This window comes from Paroedura picta, chromosome 2 (assembly GCF_049243985.1).
Source record: "Paroedura picta isolate Pp20150507F chromosome 2, Ppicta_v3.0, whole genome shotgun sequence".
In the NCBI taxonomy this organism is placed as follows: Eukaryota; Metazoa; Chordata; class Lepidosauria; order Squamata; family Gekkonidae; genus Paroedura; species Paroedura picta.
In genome coordinates this window covers 66,160,441-66,177,912 of record NC_135370.1, presented here as the reverse complement: position 1 = coordinate 66,177,912, position 17,472 = coordinate 66,160,441, and the positions used below count along the sequence as shown (strand labels likewise).

At 39.3% G+C, this 17,472-nt stretch overlaps 1 protein-coding gene across 2 annotated transcripts in view; it reads right to left on the bottom strand.

Moving 5' to 3' along the window:
- Window positions 1–295: 295 nt before the first annotated feature.
- Window positions 296–17,472, bottom strand: part of TFCP2L1 (transcription factor CP2 like 1) — a 58,751-nt gene continuing 41,574 nt past the window's right edge. For both annotated transcript variants that reach the window (XM_077320543.1, XM_077320542.1), the window contains exons 8-15: window positions 15,720–15,811; window positions 14,820–14,868; window positions 14,629–14,722; window positions 12,978–13,068; window positions 12,602–12,702; window positions 10,849–10,991; window positions 6,638–6,689; window positions 296–5,210 (exon numbers count right to left, since the gene is read on the bottom strand). In XM_077320543.1, coding sequence (XP_077176658.1) covers window positions 5,173–5,210; window positions 6,638–6,689; window positions 10,849–10,991; window positions 12,602–12,702; window positions 12,978–13,068; window positions 14,629–14,722; window positions 14,820–14,868; window positions 15,720–15,811 — 660 coding nt within the window. In that variant the 3' untranslated portion in view covers window positions 296–5,172. The remainder of the gene's footprint in view (window positions 5,211–6,637; window positions 6,690–10,848; window positions 10,992–12,601; window positions 12,703–12,977; window positions 13,069–14,628; window positions 14,723–14,819; window positions 14,869–15,719; window positions 15,812–17,472) is intronic.

The window sequence follows — 17,472 nt, the reverse complement described above, 5'->3', positions numbered from 1 at the left end:
ACTGGGGAAGATGTTATCCAAAGCTGAAGAGAACTCGTTGCTTATGGGCATCAGACCCCCACAGGATAGGAACATGGCAGGCGTGCAGCTCTGCACCACACAACTTCCAGAACTTTAAGTACTTTGGGCTTAAATAGAGGCCTGCTTCTGACAAAATCATTGCAGAGCCTTGACTATGAAGAAAATATGCAGACTGGAGCTAGAGTAAGGGGAAAGTCAACCAAGGAACACTTACAGTTTGCCACATTCAGGTATGGATGGATTTGATCATCCATTAATTTCAAGAGTACAAGTGTTTCTTATAAACAAGTTTATTTGCATCTTTTTAAGAACACAGATTCTAGATACAGTGTTATTTTTTTTTCTTTTGTACAATGGCCAGTGCAAAATATGCAGGATTTCTTAAAAAATCATATATAAAAACAAAGGTCTGGCAGTATCACTCACAGTTCTTATGCTTGGCCTCCCGTCGAGACATCTCACTCACCCTTCATTTAAGCATATTAATTTAAATAGTTGCATCAGAAGTCTGAGCCCATTGAAAGACAATGAAACCTACCCCAATCACATTAAAGAAATATCTTTTTAAAAGCAGGGTACAAAATTAACAGCAAAAGAGAATACATTTGAAATGCACAGCATGCTAGGCACTAGTTTAAAGTTGCTTTTCTTGAGGCACAAGCAAGGCATTTTTTATGTATAAGTTGAAGAAGATCCCCATAAAAGGCATTTGCGCCTTCTCCTAGATTTCAGCATGAGTTGGAGTACTACCATGAAAACAGAATGAGCTGACTTTTCTCTGTCTAGGAGGTGATCAGAGCACAAAATGCCAGGAAAAAACCTCACCTCTAACTTTTTTGTTGTCTTCCTTTCATGGACCACAAGAATTGAAGTTCAGAAGTCATAAAATACAAATAGCAAAATAATTTTCCTGGCTTACTGCCACAGTGGGATTTGAATACACCAAGTTTTGTCTAATTTATTTTTGAAAACCTACCTTAATCGACCAATATGTCATAAGCTTCAGTTTATCAGTAAAAAAGTATAGTTTTGAGTGAGTGTGAAATATAACCAGTTGAAGCCATTACACACGTGCTAAATATATGTTTAAACCATGATAATATACATTCTGGATACCCATACCCACTAGGGCTAATCAGGAGGTGTAATACTACTTCCTTCATCTTAAAGGTCTGATAAAGCCAACAAGATATACACCAAGGACCCAATCTAATGAGTATTGCTACATAAGATGAGCACTCAAGTATGCCAATGACAAATGAGAGGCATGATGATGTTGGACAGCACCTCTTACCTGTTAAAGGCGGCAGCAGAATATAGTTCATCTTCCCTAAAAAGGGACCCACACCATTAAAACTGACCATGCCAAAGTTCTGTTGACCATGGTCCACACCAGGGGTAGTCAAACTGCGGCCCTCCAGATGCACATGAACTACAATTCCCATGAGCCCCTGCCAGCGAATCCTGTTTGAATCCTGTTTGACTACCCCTGCTCCAAGCCTTTGATTTCTACAAGAGCTAAGCAAGTAAAACAAAGAGCTTGTCTGTTCAGTTGATAAACCACTAGAACAGGGGTAGTCAAACTGCGGCCCTCCAGATGTCCATGGACTACAATTCCAACGTTCACTGGCAGAGTCTCATGGGAATGGCAGAGTCTCCACACCCACTGACTGGCTCTGCAATTGCAGCCCCAGCTGATCTATGTAGGCTTCCAGCCATGAGAATTACATACATGCAGCATCATTAATGCTCCAACAGGGAGTCATTGCCCAGAAGACAGCTTTTGCACGGACTGAAATCAGGCACCCTGCTCATACATACAAGTACTACGCCTGTGACCTTCAAGCAGATTTTAACCAGAAAAGAATTTTCACCATTTAAAGTCAGGTCAGCTAGCAAAACATGAAAAGAAGGCACTTGCACAAATAACTCTCTCCTGCAAAAAAAAAAAAAATCCTCGCATTTTGACATCGTCATTATGAGAGAAAACAATCAAAAGAACACATTTAGACACATTATGAGAAGGCACTCAGAATCAAAGTATTCAAACACATTTTGGCCACTGAAGGCTTTTGAGTACAGAATGTGACCAAGTCTTATGAAGTGACATTCATTCATTACCAGGTTCAGATGGTAATCTGGGTGGGGGTGGGGGAAACTGCCCTACTATTGCAATATGAAACTTTCCGCAACCATTAAAAAACTGCTAGGTTGGAGCACAACTAAAATCATTAGTAGAAAAACTAAAAATCCTGAAGTGTTTACTAGTGAATATTTCACAAATAAGCACTCATATTTGAATTATCCAGTCATAATTTCCCCATCTGTTTTAGTGAAGGCAACAGGAGCATATTAGCTTATGCGTCATTTTTATCTAGCCAGTATTCATAGTCCTTAAGAAAAGGTGGAAGTAATCACCATAATTTTATTGCCGGATTCAAAATGCACATTTAATGATTCCCAAAATTATGGAACTTTCTGTATTTTAAGACTTGTAGTTTTTTACAGATGATTTAAGAATGCCAGCATCTTTCTTTGCTATTCTGTAATATATACTTGATAATTCCTAAGGATAATATTAATGAGATGCATGGATAGAATTCATTTCTCAAAAATGAACAAGCAATGCCTAGTATATACTAGTGAAAATGGCACATATCTCATTGGCCATGAAATTTTAACATATAGCATATACAATTGCTTCCAGTGATGACTGAGTATTTTGTAAATGGATGAAAAGGAGGAGGCATTTGTCCAGCTCTCCACATTTCCTTCTTGCAATATCACGATCTTGACAGCTACTATGATATGAGGTAAACAACTCTGGAAGAAGGCTCCTGGTCAAAACACTAAGTTATGGACTAAATGTCCATCACAAAACCTATAACTTTCTGCCACAGAAGTAAATGAGTCAAATCAATTATATGGCAGAAAGTAAACATCCTCCTGTCGTGTTTGCACATGTATTTTTCAGCAATAGATATCTGCTGGACTAACTGAGTTTGGGGGATAAAGTAAACGAGTACACTTCTGTTGAGGGTAGCATATTGTAGATTGTGCAAGGAAACAAAATAGTACATTCATCTTTTCCAAAAGGGAAAACCTTTCCAGCCAGGTACTGGAGATATCAGGAATCAGGGTAGATTTGGTAGACCAAAATTTTTTAAAGGTTTTCCATTTTTGCACTCAGGGAAATTAAAAAAAAACAACTGAAATATTTGGGAAACCACTCCTGCAATATATGCTTTCACAATTATGAGCCAAACAATATCTAAGTATGGCTACAGTTATCAGGGGTAGTCATGATGGTTGCATTGGTATTTACAGACCTCCATAGCTTCTGCAAAACCAAAGGATCCCTCAGGTGGTTTGCAGAAAATTCTTATTTAAAAATTGGAGTGGGGCTAAAACAATAATTCACATGCTGATGATTCACAAACTAAATTACTGGAATTGGTCAGAATTTTGGATTGCCATGACAACCCCAAATGTTGCCTTGATGGGGAGGTGGCAGCCGACAAAAGACAGGAAGCTGGGATCAGTAGGGAGATAAGGCAGCTGTGAAGGGGAAAGCCAGTTTTTCATGGAGATCTGAGAATCCCTGCTCCTGCTTGACCTAGTTTCTGTAACTATCAGCGCTCTCTTGACCTGGTGCGGTTGAGTACCGTTAAATGCAGCAGAATACAGGACATCTTCAGATATTTGATGCAGGAGTATAACCTGGGAAATTACCAAGCAAGCTGCTCCTGAAAAAGGACAAGGTCTTTGTGCATCCAACTCCTATAGCTCCTTTCTTGCCCCACATTCTTTGGCATCAAATAAATGTTTGAAAAATAACATATATAGGGATCAAGAAGCAAACATACATATGAAACACTTGAAACTACTTTTAATTTCTGCAAACCTATTTATTGAAGACCCTTATTTTCAAGTGAAAATTTCTGAATGAGACGCATATCTTCTGTTAAGACATCTTAAATGTTATATAATTATTTTAAAGGGTACACTATTTTCTGAAATGGACTGGAATATAGGTTTTTAAAAACTGGGTCTGGTTAGCTAATTTTCTCTGTGGTTGCTATATTTGCTTCTATGTGTGTTTATCTGAACACATGTCCAATTGATTTCAAAATGGGCTCTCTGTCAATTAAATGGGCCTAGCACAGGACTGCAGCCTTGCTATAAATAGCGATGATATAAGTGATATTCAAATGTATTGCTTCTTATATGTCATTATAGAAATATATATTTGTCTGAGTAGCTTGTCAAAAAAATTAGGTTTTTCCCAGCTGAGATGGCATATGACATTTAAGCCCACATTATTAAATCTTCCTTTTATCTTTCTATAGCGTTGAGTCCCAAAATGTTGACTTTGACTTATATATTTCAGTCTGTTTTCCCACTTTGCAAGAACTAAGATATGCTTCAATGCCTCAGAATGAAGCAGACTGCAGTTGTTTCTAAAACAGGATTTATTTGCAATAGTTCAAAAACTAAGGCACTTATCTTCTGAAATTTCATCAGTATATTGAACTGTAGTCATTTGTGTACTAAGTTATATATTATAATAATGTTCTCAACGTACTAATGTAGGTTTGACAAGAACATCAGTACTGCATATTTCGGTTTCTTCAAGAGAAAAGCACCCTCCCCTAAAAGTTTGTATACTTATTCCAGGAATTTCAAGGACAGTATTTCAAAGACAGTACTTTTGCTCTGAGAAGAACAAAATATGGTAATATAAACTAACTGCAGACAAGAGAAGGGAATAGATAAGGGGCTTTATGAAACCATATCAGTAGCCCAGGACGATGATTTTCAGTCTTCAGTTCCAGACATTGGTGGTTTGGAAGAAGTGCTTTTGGGGGTTTTAATGCATTAAGATTCCCTTAACAAGGCACATGGTTTTTGAAGAAAGAACCAAAAATGTCCTGGTACCATTAAAAAGTAGAAAATTCATCACACTCTCTGAAGCTATTTGCCAGTTCCCAAATACTCTGAAATTTATGAAGCTTTATTTTTCTTGTTACAGCAGTCAGTTAACAGGAGTACTTTATCCAAATGAGTTTGCCATCTTTCAAGTCTTGGTTGCAGTGATTTGGGTTATTGGCATCATAGTACAAAGCTACTGTAAGTCCCAACAGATGGTGGTCATTTCAGAATAATATGGTAGCCATCATTGCTTTCAGCTGTAAAAGTAGATGAAGAAAAATACTTTTGTCAGGGTTTACTAACATCTGTGAGATTCTTTTCCTCTAAATGAACTAACGTTCTATCATTCTGTACTTTTCACTAGATGTAGACTGCACAATAAACATTATATAAAATGGTTCTCTATTTACTGAATGAGCACTTTTCATCACTTGCTAGCAAATACAATGAGTTTTAGAGACAGCATGGAACAAAATATTATAATGGTAAGTAATAAAAAGAAGGCACAGTAATAGACTTTCCGCTAATAGAAACTGTTAAATATGCATTCATATTGGCAAAGATCTTTGCACCATCTGTAAAAGAACTGAATGCACTGGAATGAAATTTACTTGAAGAACTTAACACATTCAGATAAAAATCTTAAGTGTGGAATAGTAAACCGAAATGGCAGCCTTAGAATGTTTTGTTTAGGGGGAAGAATAAGGTACCTTCCACTGCCATTTTATTTCTACCAATAAAACTTCCCTGAATAAGCCTTATAGGCAGGCTGGCTTTGTGCCATTGCATTTTTTTTCAGGGAGTCTTCTGCATGTGTCCTACCATTTGCTGCAGACTAATGCCCTAATCCAGCTAGAAGCCATATATATGCAAAAGTGGGTTTCTGTGCGCACAGTGAGAAACCATGTGCACAATGGAGTCTTGCACACATTGTTTCTCTTTCCAGTTTGGTTGCTGAGCTTGCAAGTACATTGAGCTTTCTTCACAAAGCAATAAACACACATTTCAGGTTTTCAGTTGGAAAACAAAATTCAGTCCCTTCCACTCCTCTTTCTTGGGAAAAACATCTGTTTGTGTGTGATTATTACTTTCTGAAAAGGGTGCCATGGGCACCATCAGCAACATCTGGCTAGTGTGCATGTACACTGCTGTAAACAGCCTCTGATGCTGGGTCCAGAACTTCAACGAGAAGCCCATTTGGTGTAGTGGTTAGGAGTGTGGACTCTGGTGAGCTAGGTTCAATTCTGTGCTTCCCCACATGCAGCCAGCTCTGTGACCTTGGGCTCGCTACAGCACTGATAAAACTGTTCTGACCGAGCAGTGATATCAGGGCTCTCTCAGCCTCACCCACTTCACAGGGTGTCCTGTTGTGGGGAGAGGAAAGGGAAGGTGATTGTAAGCCGCTTTGAGACTCCTTCAGGTAGAGAAAAGTAGCATATAAGAACCAACTCTTCTTCATTTATCTGCTTATAGAAGTTTCCACCATTTCATTTGAAGCCCATAAAGCTCAATATTCTACTTCTAGAATCCTACTCTGATTCATCCTGTTTGTGTAGTAGTCATTTTATGCCTGCCAATTTTCCGTCATTTCACTGTCATCCTTATTCCAAGTGGAAGTAATTCTAAAACTAATACATAAATAGTATGTGTATGTACATGTGTGTATATATATATATATATATACCTTTTAATGTAGAGATGACAAAACACGATTCATCTTGGAAGTTTTGTACCATCTGGATGAAAAACAAAGGTAACAATTTAAAATGTATGCATTTCCCTTGAGATATCAATCCTAAACATGTTCCATTTTAGCTTCACAGAACAAGACAGTCATATTTGTACAGAGCTCAGTTGTAAAGGGACCTCTCCAAAAGACAGGCTGACAGGTTCTAGACTGAGATGAGAAGGACTCATTCTTTCACAACCATGCGACGATTCCGAGCGTAATTCTTGCAGCAGTGTCCATGTACCTTTGTCATTCTGTATGGTAATGCTGTATTGCCAGAAACCCAATATTAATGTACTCATCTACAAAGAACCCTTTTGGGGAAGCAGGCAAAATTTTACACATGAGCATTTGTATTTACAAACATTGTTCCTGACCCAGCAAGAGATAAAATAATTATCTTGGGCCCTGGAACACAAAGAGATAAACATTCTAAGCAATGGTAATCTTTCTAACACTGTTCAAGGAGGACATTTGTGGTGGTGGCTCTATACCCCCAAGTATGTTAGACATAAAGGAGTCAGCTGCCAGTTCCACTGAAGTAATAGGGTGAAAGTGATTACATGTCAGTCAAGCTAGTATTTCACCAGAGACTCTTATTACACCACACTCAGTCACCCCTAACCATGATTCACAGAAAATCATTCCTTCCACTTGAATTTTTTTCAGCCACACATCAGTGGAATACCACATATCTGGTAAAACTGAGGTCAATGCTGCCCCCCCCCCCAATCACATGTCTAACGATGCATGAAGAACATCCACTTGGTGCCTTTTGTTTGCATCATTTTTGCTGCCCTGCCACTTAAACACAAAAACAAAGCAATTGTTGTTGTTAATAAGTAACCCAAGTATTTAATGAAGCACACCCCACCCTGCACCAAAGCCAGGCAAGGCAATTCTCTTTCCAGAGACTGCTTTAAAGCATTTCATGACTATTCAAACGTTAAAAGGTTCAGAACCATCCAAGTGAGACGGCAAGGAGACTTTCAGACTAAAAATCACAGGCCTCATCTGTAGCTGGCTGGGAGTCCTTTTCTCGGCTTTGCCTCCTTTAACCATGTTCCTCAGAGGTCATATGCAATGAGGCTTCTTAAGTGATTCTTGTGCATGCAACCACAGGACAATTAGCAAAGATTGCAGGATTTTCACAGCAAATATCCCCATATTTGGAAAACAAGTCAGGCATTTATGGAAATGAATTGAAGGAAGATTATTGTACCCATTTATCTAGTGCCAAATTCTCTCCAACAAACATGGGTTACCAGATTTCCCCCCAAAATGCGAGTTTACCCAGTTATTTCAGGATTCATATATGCAAATTTACTATGATAAAAGGTTGTTCCTTGGCCATAATCCAGTGGAGAAGTAAACAAGCTAAACACCTTAGCTTCAAAGTACTTTCAAGATCCTTTACTCCATGTTAGATTGGAATATGCTGTAGTCATGGTCCAAACTACATTTGATAAGACATGGCTTTTGTGCTTGGTTTTTGCATTGGACCAATATGACTATCTGCAAGCAGCAGTAATAATGTTACTAAGGAAAGCTTCTGTGCCATACATACTGTCATGACAGACTTTGATGCCAATATACAATATCAACCCTAGATTTTATGGAGGAGGGCAGACATGGTTTTAGTACAAAAAAGTATGAAGATGGCAAGGCATACAAACACATATGGTCAAGAAATTAAGAATTGTGTGTGTGTGTGGGGGGGGAGATAGAATTAACCACAAAGGCCTAAGAACATAGGTTGCAGGAACTGTTCGTGGTGCTGAAATCTCACCTTTAGACTATTCGGAATTCTGTTCAGCTAAAGCCTGTTTACTTAAACACAGCGTGAGCTGTAGGAGAACCAAATTATGACCTCAAGATTATATTTTGATAGACTGTAAGAATAAAATAGGAAAAAGTCATGGGATAAGTATTGAGATAAACCCGTCACTCCAGAGATGATAGACTGCAGTAATTGAGAAACTAGGCTGTGTGTAAAGGAGTCCACACTCACTTTAGGATTATCTAAGAATATGTAGAAAAAGAGCCTCTTGTGGCACAGAGTGGTAAGGCAGCCATCTGAAAGCTTTGCCCATGAGGCTGGGAGTTCAATCCCAGCAGCCGGCTCAAGGTTGACTCAGCCTTCCATCCTTCCGAGGTCAGTAAAACGAGTACCCAGCTTGCTGGGTGGTAAACGGTAATGACTGGGGAAGGCACTGGCAAACCACCTCGCATTGAGTCTGCCATGAAAACGCTAGAGGGTGTCACCCCAAGGATCGGACATGACTCGGTGCTTGCATAGGAGATACCTTTACCTTAAGAATATGTAGAAGAAGAAGAGTTGGTTCTTATATGCTGCTTTTCTCTACCAGGAGTCTCAAAGCAGCTTATATTTGCCTTCCCTTTCCTATCCCCACAACAGATACCCTGTGAGGAGGATGAGGCCGAGAGAGGCCTGATATTACTGCCCGGTCAAAACAGCTTTATCAGCCCAAGGTCACCTAGCTGGCTGCATGTGGAGGAGCAGGGAATCAAACCCAGCTTGCCAGATTAGAAGTCCACACTCATAACCACTACACCAAGCTAGCTCTCTATAATAAGTTTATGACCCTTCTTTCAGTCACCCGTCAGGAAAATGGATATAACACAGAATTGTTTCAGAGTGTTGCTATTTAGATGACTCAAATAACAGAAGTGCTATATAAATGCTTCATATTTCTCTCCTGAGGTCTACATAGCAAGTTCTGAACATAAGAAGTTTCCACAGCTATTTCACCCATTATAGCAACTGAGAACTGATTTGAGGGTCCTTATTCTAGAAAGTTTTTATACCCGGATCCGTCCATGTTTCTTACTAACAGATCTAAACAATTCCTAGAATAAGAGGACTCTCAGTTCACTTCTCAGCTGCTGTAATGGATGAAATAACTAGGCCAAGTAAACTAGGCCAAGTGTTCTGAATATTTGTATTCATGTTCATAATACACTTCTAAATGTTTTGTAGAACAATCCTAAACCCTTAGACTTGGAAGTGCTTGGGATAGCAAATAACCCTATACTGTTTTAATTATGGGATGTGTTGGAATAACCCCAAAATGCACTGGTGCTAAGGTGGTGGAAAAGAATCCTCTAAATGAGCAGAAGGAGGGTGCATGCATGAAAAACTGCTGTCACGAAAGAGGCAGTTTGTCCAAGGAGGCAATAAAATGAATGCAAATACACTCTTAAAATGTACCTTCTAAACAGAAGCAGAAGAATTAGGGTCAGCACACATATTAACCTCTTAGCGCAGCAGAGGTTGCCAGCTCAGCCAGCTGCTTCAGGGAGGTGTTAAAGAAGCTACTGTTGATGCTTGCTGACTTTCATCACAGTGGCTTTGTTTTCTTTTGCTAGACTCAAGGAACAAGGAAGTTACTGCGCAGCTGTTTTCTTTCCTTGTTCTCTCAGATTTTGATTGTTCTTGCCAACAATTTAAAAATATGGAAAGTCAATCTAGCATGAAAAATAAGGCAGCCATGGTAATGGTAAGTGGACAATGACAGTGAAGAGGCAGGATTGCGGCACTGCATTTGGGTCTTGCAAGGAAATATTTGAGCAGTATGGACCTATTTTTATTTATATGTATGAAGGACAAATTACAGGTGATTATGTGTGTTTTCCCCTGAAAGGCAAACAGGAACTCCAGAGAATGTTTGCACTGACCACCACAGTTCCAATCTCCAGTCAGGGGGCTCACAGTGTTCACATTTTTTTAAATGTCACAGGAGAGACATCCACAAAGCTCTTGCAATTATGTCTACTTTGGTTCTGAGGTGATGGGCTTTACTGGCTTCTATATACACCATTTAAAATTAATGCATGATATCCACATTACTTCTATTCCCAGGCTTTCTTGTTCTCTGCTACTACAGAGAATGCAGATTTCTTCTCTTAAAGAGGAAAAGAAAAGCAAGAGGGAACATTAGTGTCTTCATTTTAAGATCCCATCACTAACTTGCACTCCACACAGAGCTGAAAATGTTCACTATGTGAAATTTAGTAATTTGGAGTACAGAGGGGAAACCCACATAATAATCAGGTCACTCCAAATTGAATATGGTTTAGGTCAGAGAAGTCCCTTGAACACAACACTTGGTATCAGGCAGGAAGTATTCCCATTAAACCCTTACCTCATTGCTCACTAATACATGGATTCCTGTGGGTCCTTGCCGATAGATCCGGTTTATCTGCTGTGGGGAAATACTGTACAAGTTTGCAATCTTCTCCATTAATTCCAGGGTTGTCAGCTCTTCTAAGAAAATGGCATGGTATACTGCAATAAAATGGGAGAAACCTTTAGATTTTCACTGTAAGAATGCACCAGGATCTGCATATATTCAAGGCAAAACCTAAATGGGTATGAAAGGGCCCTCATTCATTTTGTGTGTTTGTTTGTAACTTACAGTGAGGAACCAAGATTAAGACCATAAAGTTACTTGCCTGGGGATAAACTTTTGTGCAATTTGGAGGACAGCCCTCCAGGTTCCCCACTTAATAATTCACACAATTATAGTATTTTGCACAAACTTCCTCATTATTTATTTATTACATTTCTATACCATCCAGCCTTACAGGTCTGGTTTGTAGCTTGCAAAGTTATGGCTTGCAGCTCATAGTATAGTACATAGAATAATTGTAATCCATTAAAATTGTTTATACTGCTAATTCTAACAGACACAACTGCAATCTTGTAAGGCCAACTGCCACCAATAGATTTCTGCCCTCCCGTAATAGGAACATTCATTTTACTTGCTAGTCCTGGACCCATTCACTTATCATGGTAAGATCCATAGTTGGGGATAGAGGGTTGCTATCAGGGAGGAACAATCACACCGCTGCGAACTCCAGTGATGTTCCTCAAGGTGCAATTCTCTTCCTGATTCTTTTTAATATCTTCATGTGTCCTCTAGGCTAGCTTGTCCATAGATACTGGCTGGGATGTCACAAATATGCAGATGACACCGAACTCTACCTGTTAATGAGTGGCAGGCTGTATACTCCGCCTGAATCATTGCCCAAGTGTCTGGAAGCTGTGGCAGACTGGCTCGAGCAAAGCTGCCTGAAGCTCAGTCCCCTGAAGATGGAGGTCCTGCGGCTGGGTAGAAAGGGATGAGACAAGGAGGCACATCTCCTTGCTCTTGACAGGGTGCAGCTTCAGGTAGCTCACATTGTCATGAATTTAGGAGTGATCTTTGATGCCTCCTTATCTATGGAGGCACAGATCACCAGAGTAGCTTACCAGGCATTTTTCCATCTACATCTGGCAAAGCTACTAGTGCCCTACCTGGCCCCAGAACATCCAGCCACAGTGAGCCATGAAATCATCGCCTCCAGGTTAGATAACTGTAACTTGTTCTACACAGGCCTCCCCTTATCCCTGACTTGGAAACTACAGCTGGTACAGAAAGCTGCTGCTTGAGTCCTTACAAGGACCCCATGGAAAGCTCTCTTATGACTTGTTCTCCAGCAGCTGCACTAGTTACCAGTTGAATTCCAGATAAAGTTTAAGGTGCTGGTTTTAACCTTTAAGGCCTTGCATGGTCTGGGACCTGCGTACCTGAGGGACCTTTTTCCGCCTTGGACGTATTTACAATGGCAGTCTACGTTAATCAAATGGGACAAGCCTATTCTTATCTGCTCCCTGCAAGCATACCCGGCTGCTTGTGATCTAAAAACTTCAAGAAAAGTGCTTTCACAATAGCTTAGATTCACACTATGTGCTACCACAACATTTCCATACGTACCTGCCTACTCGTGTGTATGGTGACTAAACAGGGTCAGGCCATCACTACTGAAGAGGAGTATTTGACTTTGATGCTACTTAGGGCATCTTGTTCTCACTTATGGAAAACTGGGATCTTAGCCAAAGGGCAAGATGCTTACCACAAAGATTGTTATCTCCATTTTCTCGTTTTTGGTGAAGATGAGATTGATTCTGCTCAGGTTCTTGGCAGACATAAACAGTCATCTTGGGCCTTACATTCCTACAGGCAAAACATTTAACATTAAACACATTATACTGACACACACTGCTTTCCATTTTCATGTTAGGCACAGTATCAGTTGTTATGGGCCTCGGGTATAAGTATACAGTTAATGTGAGTTCTTAAGTGTCGCTTCATTTAATCATAGCATAATTCTAATAGTGTGAAAGGGCACAAGAATCATGGCACTGCACAATATTATATTTAAATTCGGGGCTGGATTTTCATGTTACAAACTGATGCTACAACAACAGCAAGAAGAGACCATTACAAACCTTCCTTTAATGGCATTAAAAAGTCGAATGCCATCAGCAGGCCCACAGATCTGAACAAAATCTTCTTTAGACATCTTCAGCAAGTCAGCACCTACATATTTCAAGGAAAGGTTGTTCTTGTCAAAGGTTTGTGAGAGTTACAAAACCAAATCTCAGTCCTGTTAAGCAAATCAGAAGGGGCACTGAGAGGAGAAACACAGCAAACAGCTGGGTGAAAAGAGGCTTTATCCATATTCATAGCATAGTCAATAAGAAAAGGCAGATCTGGAAGAAAGATGTTAAAGCCATGTACAAGTTCACGCTGCTTCTGCTCTGAAACCAAAGCAGTTTTAACAATATGAATTAATTAATTAATGTGTTATCTTAATGATATCTCCCAAACTCACCATCCTGAGAGAGGCCATAGCTTTCAGGAAATGGTACTAAAATGTCCTTACATGGAAACTACAGGTACACTATTAAATCATAAACAGAAGCAACCTGGGGAAACCCACATAATTTCCATTTTACAGCATGATACTGTTCTACCTAATACCATTACAGCAACATCAGTTTCCAGATCTCCTATCTTTCATTTAAATACTTGACCCCTAGATTTGAGATAACACAACTATGCAAAACCTAAGCTCATACCAATAGGTAACACACTCAATACTTTTTAAAGTGTTTCCACATTGAAGGGTTTCCCATTACATAAGACCCTAACTGTACTTTAACCTTTGCTATGTTCTCAAATGTCTCTTTTTACAACAATGGTGTGATCTCACCAGCATATAATGGGGAGAAGATATAGATAGGTCTATGGAAGAAAGTTTGCTGTAGCCTTCCCCTTTTAAAAAAATCTAGCTAGATGGCATTCCATTGTAAAGAAAGCTTTAAACAAAAGCTTTACAAAATGGTGGAAGACTGTTGTCCTTGATCCAGTTTGCAACTATTGTTAGATGTAGCAGCACATGAACTGTCAAATTCCAAAAATTGAGTAGATCCCTCCAGCTAGTTTTCAGAAACACAGCAGAGGTAAATTCTACTCCAACTTGACTTTGATATTATCACTACTCTCCTTAAAGAACATAATGGGCTCCCATTAAAGCATATTTTGAGTCTGTATTGCTGAACTCTTAATTTTAAATATACACTCCATCATAAGGTGACCAGATTTTAACATTGGTAAAGCATGACACCATTGATTAAAATGGTGATTTTTGATTAAAAATTCTTGATTAAAAATTGGGTCTATATGGAGCAACAAAAAGTTTCATACAATGCATAGAACGCAAAAATAGTATTGTAAGAAATATTTTTTAATTTCAACATAAGTACAATTTGCCAGGTACCCCCAGATGTCCTTCCAAAAGTGGAACAATCTGGTCACCTTACTCCAACAGTAATCTCAACACGTTTGCTGCTCAGGAGAAGGGCAGCATTCTCACCAAGTAATGTTGCCATTTAAGCACTGAAAATAATATCCCTACAACAACAACAAAATCACGAACTAAAGTGAAAGAACTGTCAAACAAATGAGAAATGTGTGCCCGTACTGCACAACAAAGGTTTTTCCTTTAGAAGACTTAAAAATGTATTCATTGTATCATGTTCCCTCCATGCAACACAAAAGGATGATAAGGACACAGAGATATATAAAACCTCATACCTGAAAAACTTGAAAACAGTCTACAGAATGGAGAGAATCTGTTTCGATGAAGCCACTGCTGAGCATCTTGAATAGAAGCAGAAGGGAGGAGATGCTACATTGCAAAAAGAATAAGAGGGTCTTGAAATGAACTGTTCACCAGTGTCCTAAAAAAAGAAAAGCATCACATTAACATGATCTCAAATACTTACGTCATTGCTGGGAGGCAGGAGATCGACCTGGTGAGTTGGAGAACTGTTTCTAAAAATTATACAAAGCCAAGAAAGAAAGAAAAATTAAGTCTCTTATCGACGATGATGTTTGCTGACTGTTAAACTTATTTCGTTTGTCAAAAATTTAAATATAGATTTGTAGACTATAACTATTGAAAAGAATCATAAATACGTTTAGAAGATCTTCCTTTCCAAGATCATGTGCACATCTTATTAAGTACTCAATAACGAGTAAAAATTAGTAGGCCCATATTTTGAAATGAATATTTCCTGAGTATAAGACATTTTGCAGAATTGGTACAAGAAATAAAATTTGCGGATAATAAGCCACCTTTTACTTATTCAAGTTTCTGTCTACAGGAATTTACCTCAGGGGAAAAAACACAAAATTGAGGCATTAGGATTTGTTCCATAGTATTTGGTCCTTAGAATTTTTGTTCTCTGTCAAAAGGGACCAATTTCTGTGTATTATTGGTTACATTTTTGTTCATTTAAGGTATTTTTACCTAGCTTTTCTCTAGAAGATTCAAAGTACAGCTGAGTGCACAACTCATAGACCATTGTAAGTTATAAACAATTTTAAGTTATTACATTTACTACATAATAAAATGTTTGACACAGAGATTGGGCTTGAATGTTTCTACCAAAAATTTCACTTTGCTACTATTCAAGTGAATAGGAATTGCTCAAGAACACAAGTGGACAGAATTTAGTGTTACCATCTCACTAAAACAGCTTTATAACTGTCTTAACGCTATCTGCATCTTAATATGCCTTATCTACCTAAAAAGAAGGGAGAAAGCACGCATGCGAAAATAAGCACACACTTGAAAATGGTGCCACTGTCAGTTGAAGAGATAAAAATATTTTATCACATACCCATCTCCAAGACTGAAACTGTTTGGAGAGCTGTTGTAACTTGGAGACGGTGCATTGTTTACTTGATAAGGCACATCTGGCCACGGGGAACACTATTTAAACAAAACCAAATTAGGAACAGTGAGAAAAGCATGTTTTATAGGGATCAGAAATGGCTGTCTCTTTAAACACCAGTCTTTCTAGCATCCACATGGTCTGCCTTCTGGACAGATCCACCCTACTCCGAACTCGATGGGTATTTCTGCTGGCCTTGCTTATCATTGCCTTTATAACTGTGTGTGCACAGCGGTGCCCAGCATAATCACTCTTCCCTGATGTGCCACAGGGCTACTAGCAGGTTCCAAAGATGCCATTCAGCCCCAAGAGTATACGTTCACAGTGCATCCAGCTACATGGCATGCAATGGACTGTTCCCAGACACGCCCTCCATTCAGATGCCTCAGGATGCTTGCTGATTAACCCTACCTATCCAAAGCAACCCACCATATTTCTGCTAACAAGAGCTGTTTTTTTATACTCTGCTTTTCACTACCCAAACAAGTTCCAAGATTACAAACACCTTTCCCTTTCTCTCCCCATAACAGACACCTGTGAGGTAGGTGGGACTGAGAGAGCTCTAGCTAAGAGAACTGCAACTAGCCCAAAGTCACCCAGCTTGTTGTATGGGGAATCAAACCTGGCTCTTCAAATTAGTATCTGCTGCTCTTAACCAGTATACCATGCTGGCCCTCAGCTCTGTGGCTTAACCAGTTCTTATAACCCACCCCACAGAAATGGTATGGCACAGATGGAAGAGGGGCTCCTCAAAATTCCTACTCAGCTCTATATAGTATCCAGCTAATCTTGTGCTGTCCTCATGGGAGGGTAAACGGGACGGTCACTTGCTGCGGGAAGGCTGAGCTGAAATGGAGTAGCTGGTCAAAAGGCCAGCTTCCTTCCTCCGATTGGCTGCTAAAGCTAGACTTGCTACTTTCACAAGTATAGGGAACCTTGATGATAGGGATTCACACACACACATTCCCTACTTACACAGAGAAATAGTATTTTCAAAAGAAGACTAAGAATATGTATCATTTGTACATGAGAGGAATACATGATTGGCTGAGCTTATACAAATATTACAAAGCACACAGTGAAGCACTTTTGAGGGCACACTGTGTTTACTCTTCATTTTAAAATTTTGATTTGTAACTGGTTACACCTTCACTTTTGATCACAACATACCAGCCAACAGCTAACTTACTTGCTGACCCTCACTGGATTTCAGTAAAGCGTTTGATAAGGTTCCACGTGATATTCTTGTTGACAAGTTGGTAAAATATGGTATGGATCCTAATTCTATCAGGTGGATCAATAACTGGTTGACAGATCATACCCAGAGAGTACTTGTTAATGGTTCAGCACCCTCTTGGAGAAGAGTGACAAGTGAAGTGCCCCAGGGATCTGTCCTGGGACCTATGTTGTTCAACATATATTTATAAATGATTTGGATGAGGGTTTAGAGGGGATACTTATTAAATTTGCAGACAATATTAAACTGGGAGGGGTAGCCAATAAATGTATTGTACTTTATATGTGTGATTTGTAGAAAGAACACACCACAATTTGTTAAAACTGACCAACTGGGATGAAAATTTCATAAAATAACAAGGCTGTGATCTTGGCATGGTATGCATAGGGAAAAGGGAGGGAAAATATGAGCTCAAGGGATTCTGGTTTATTCTCAGTCAGTGACTTGAAAGACCTACATCAC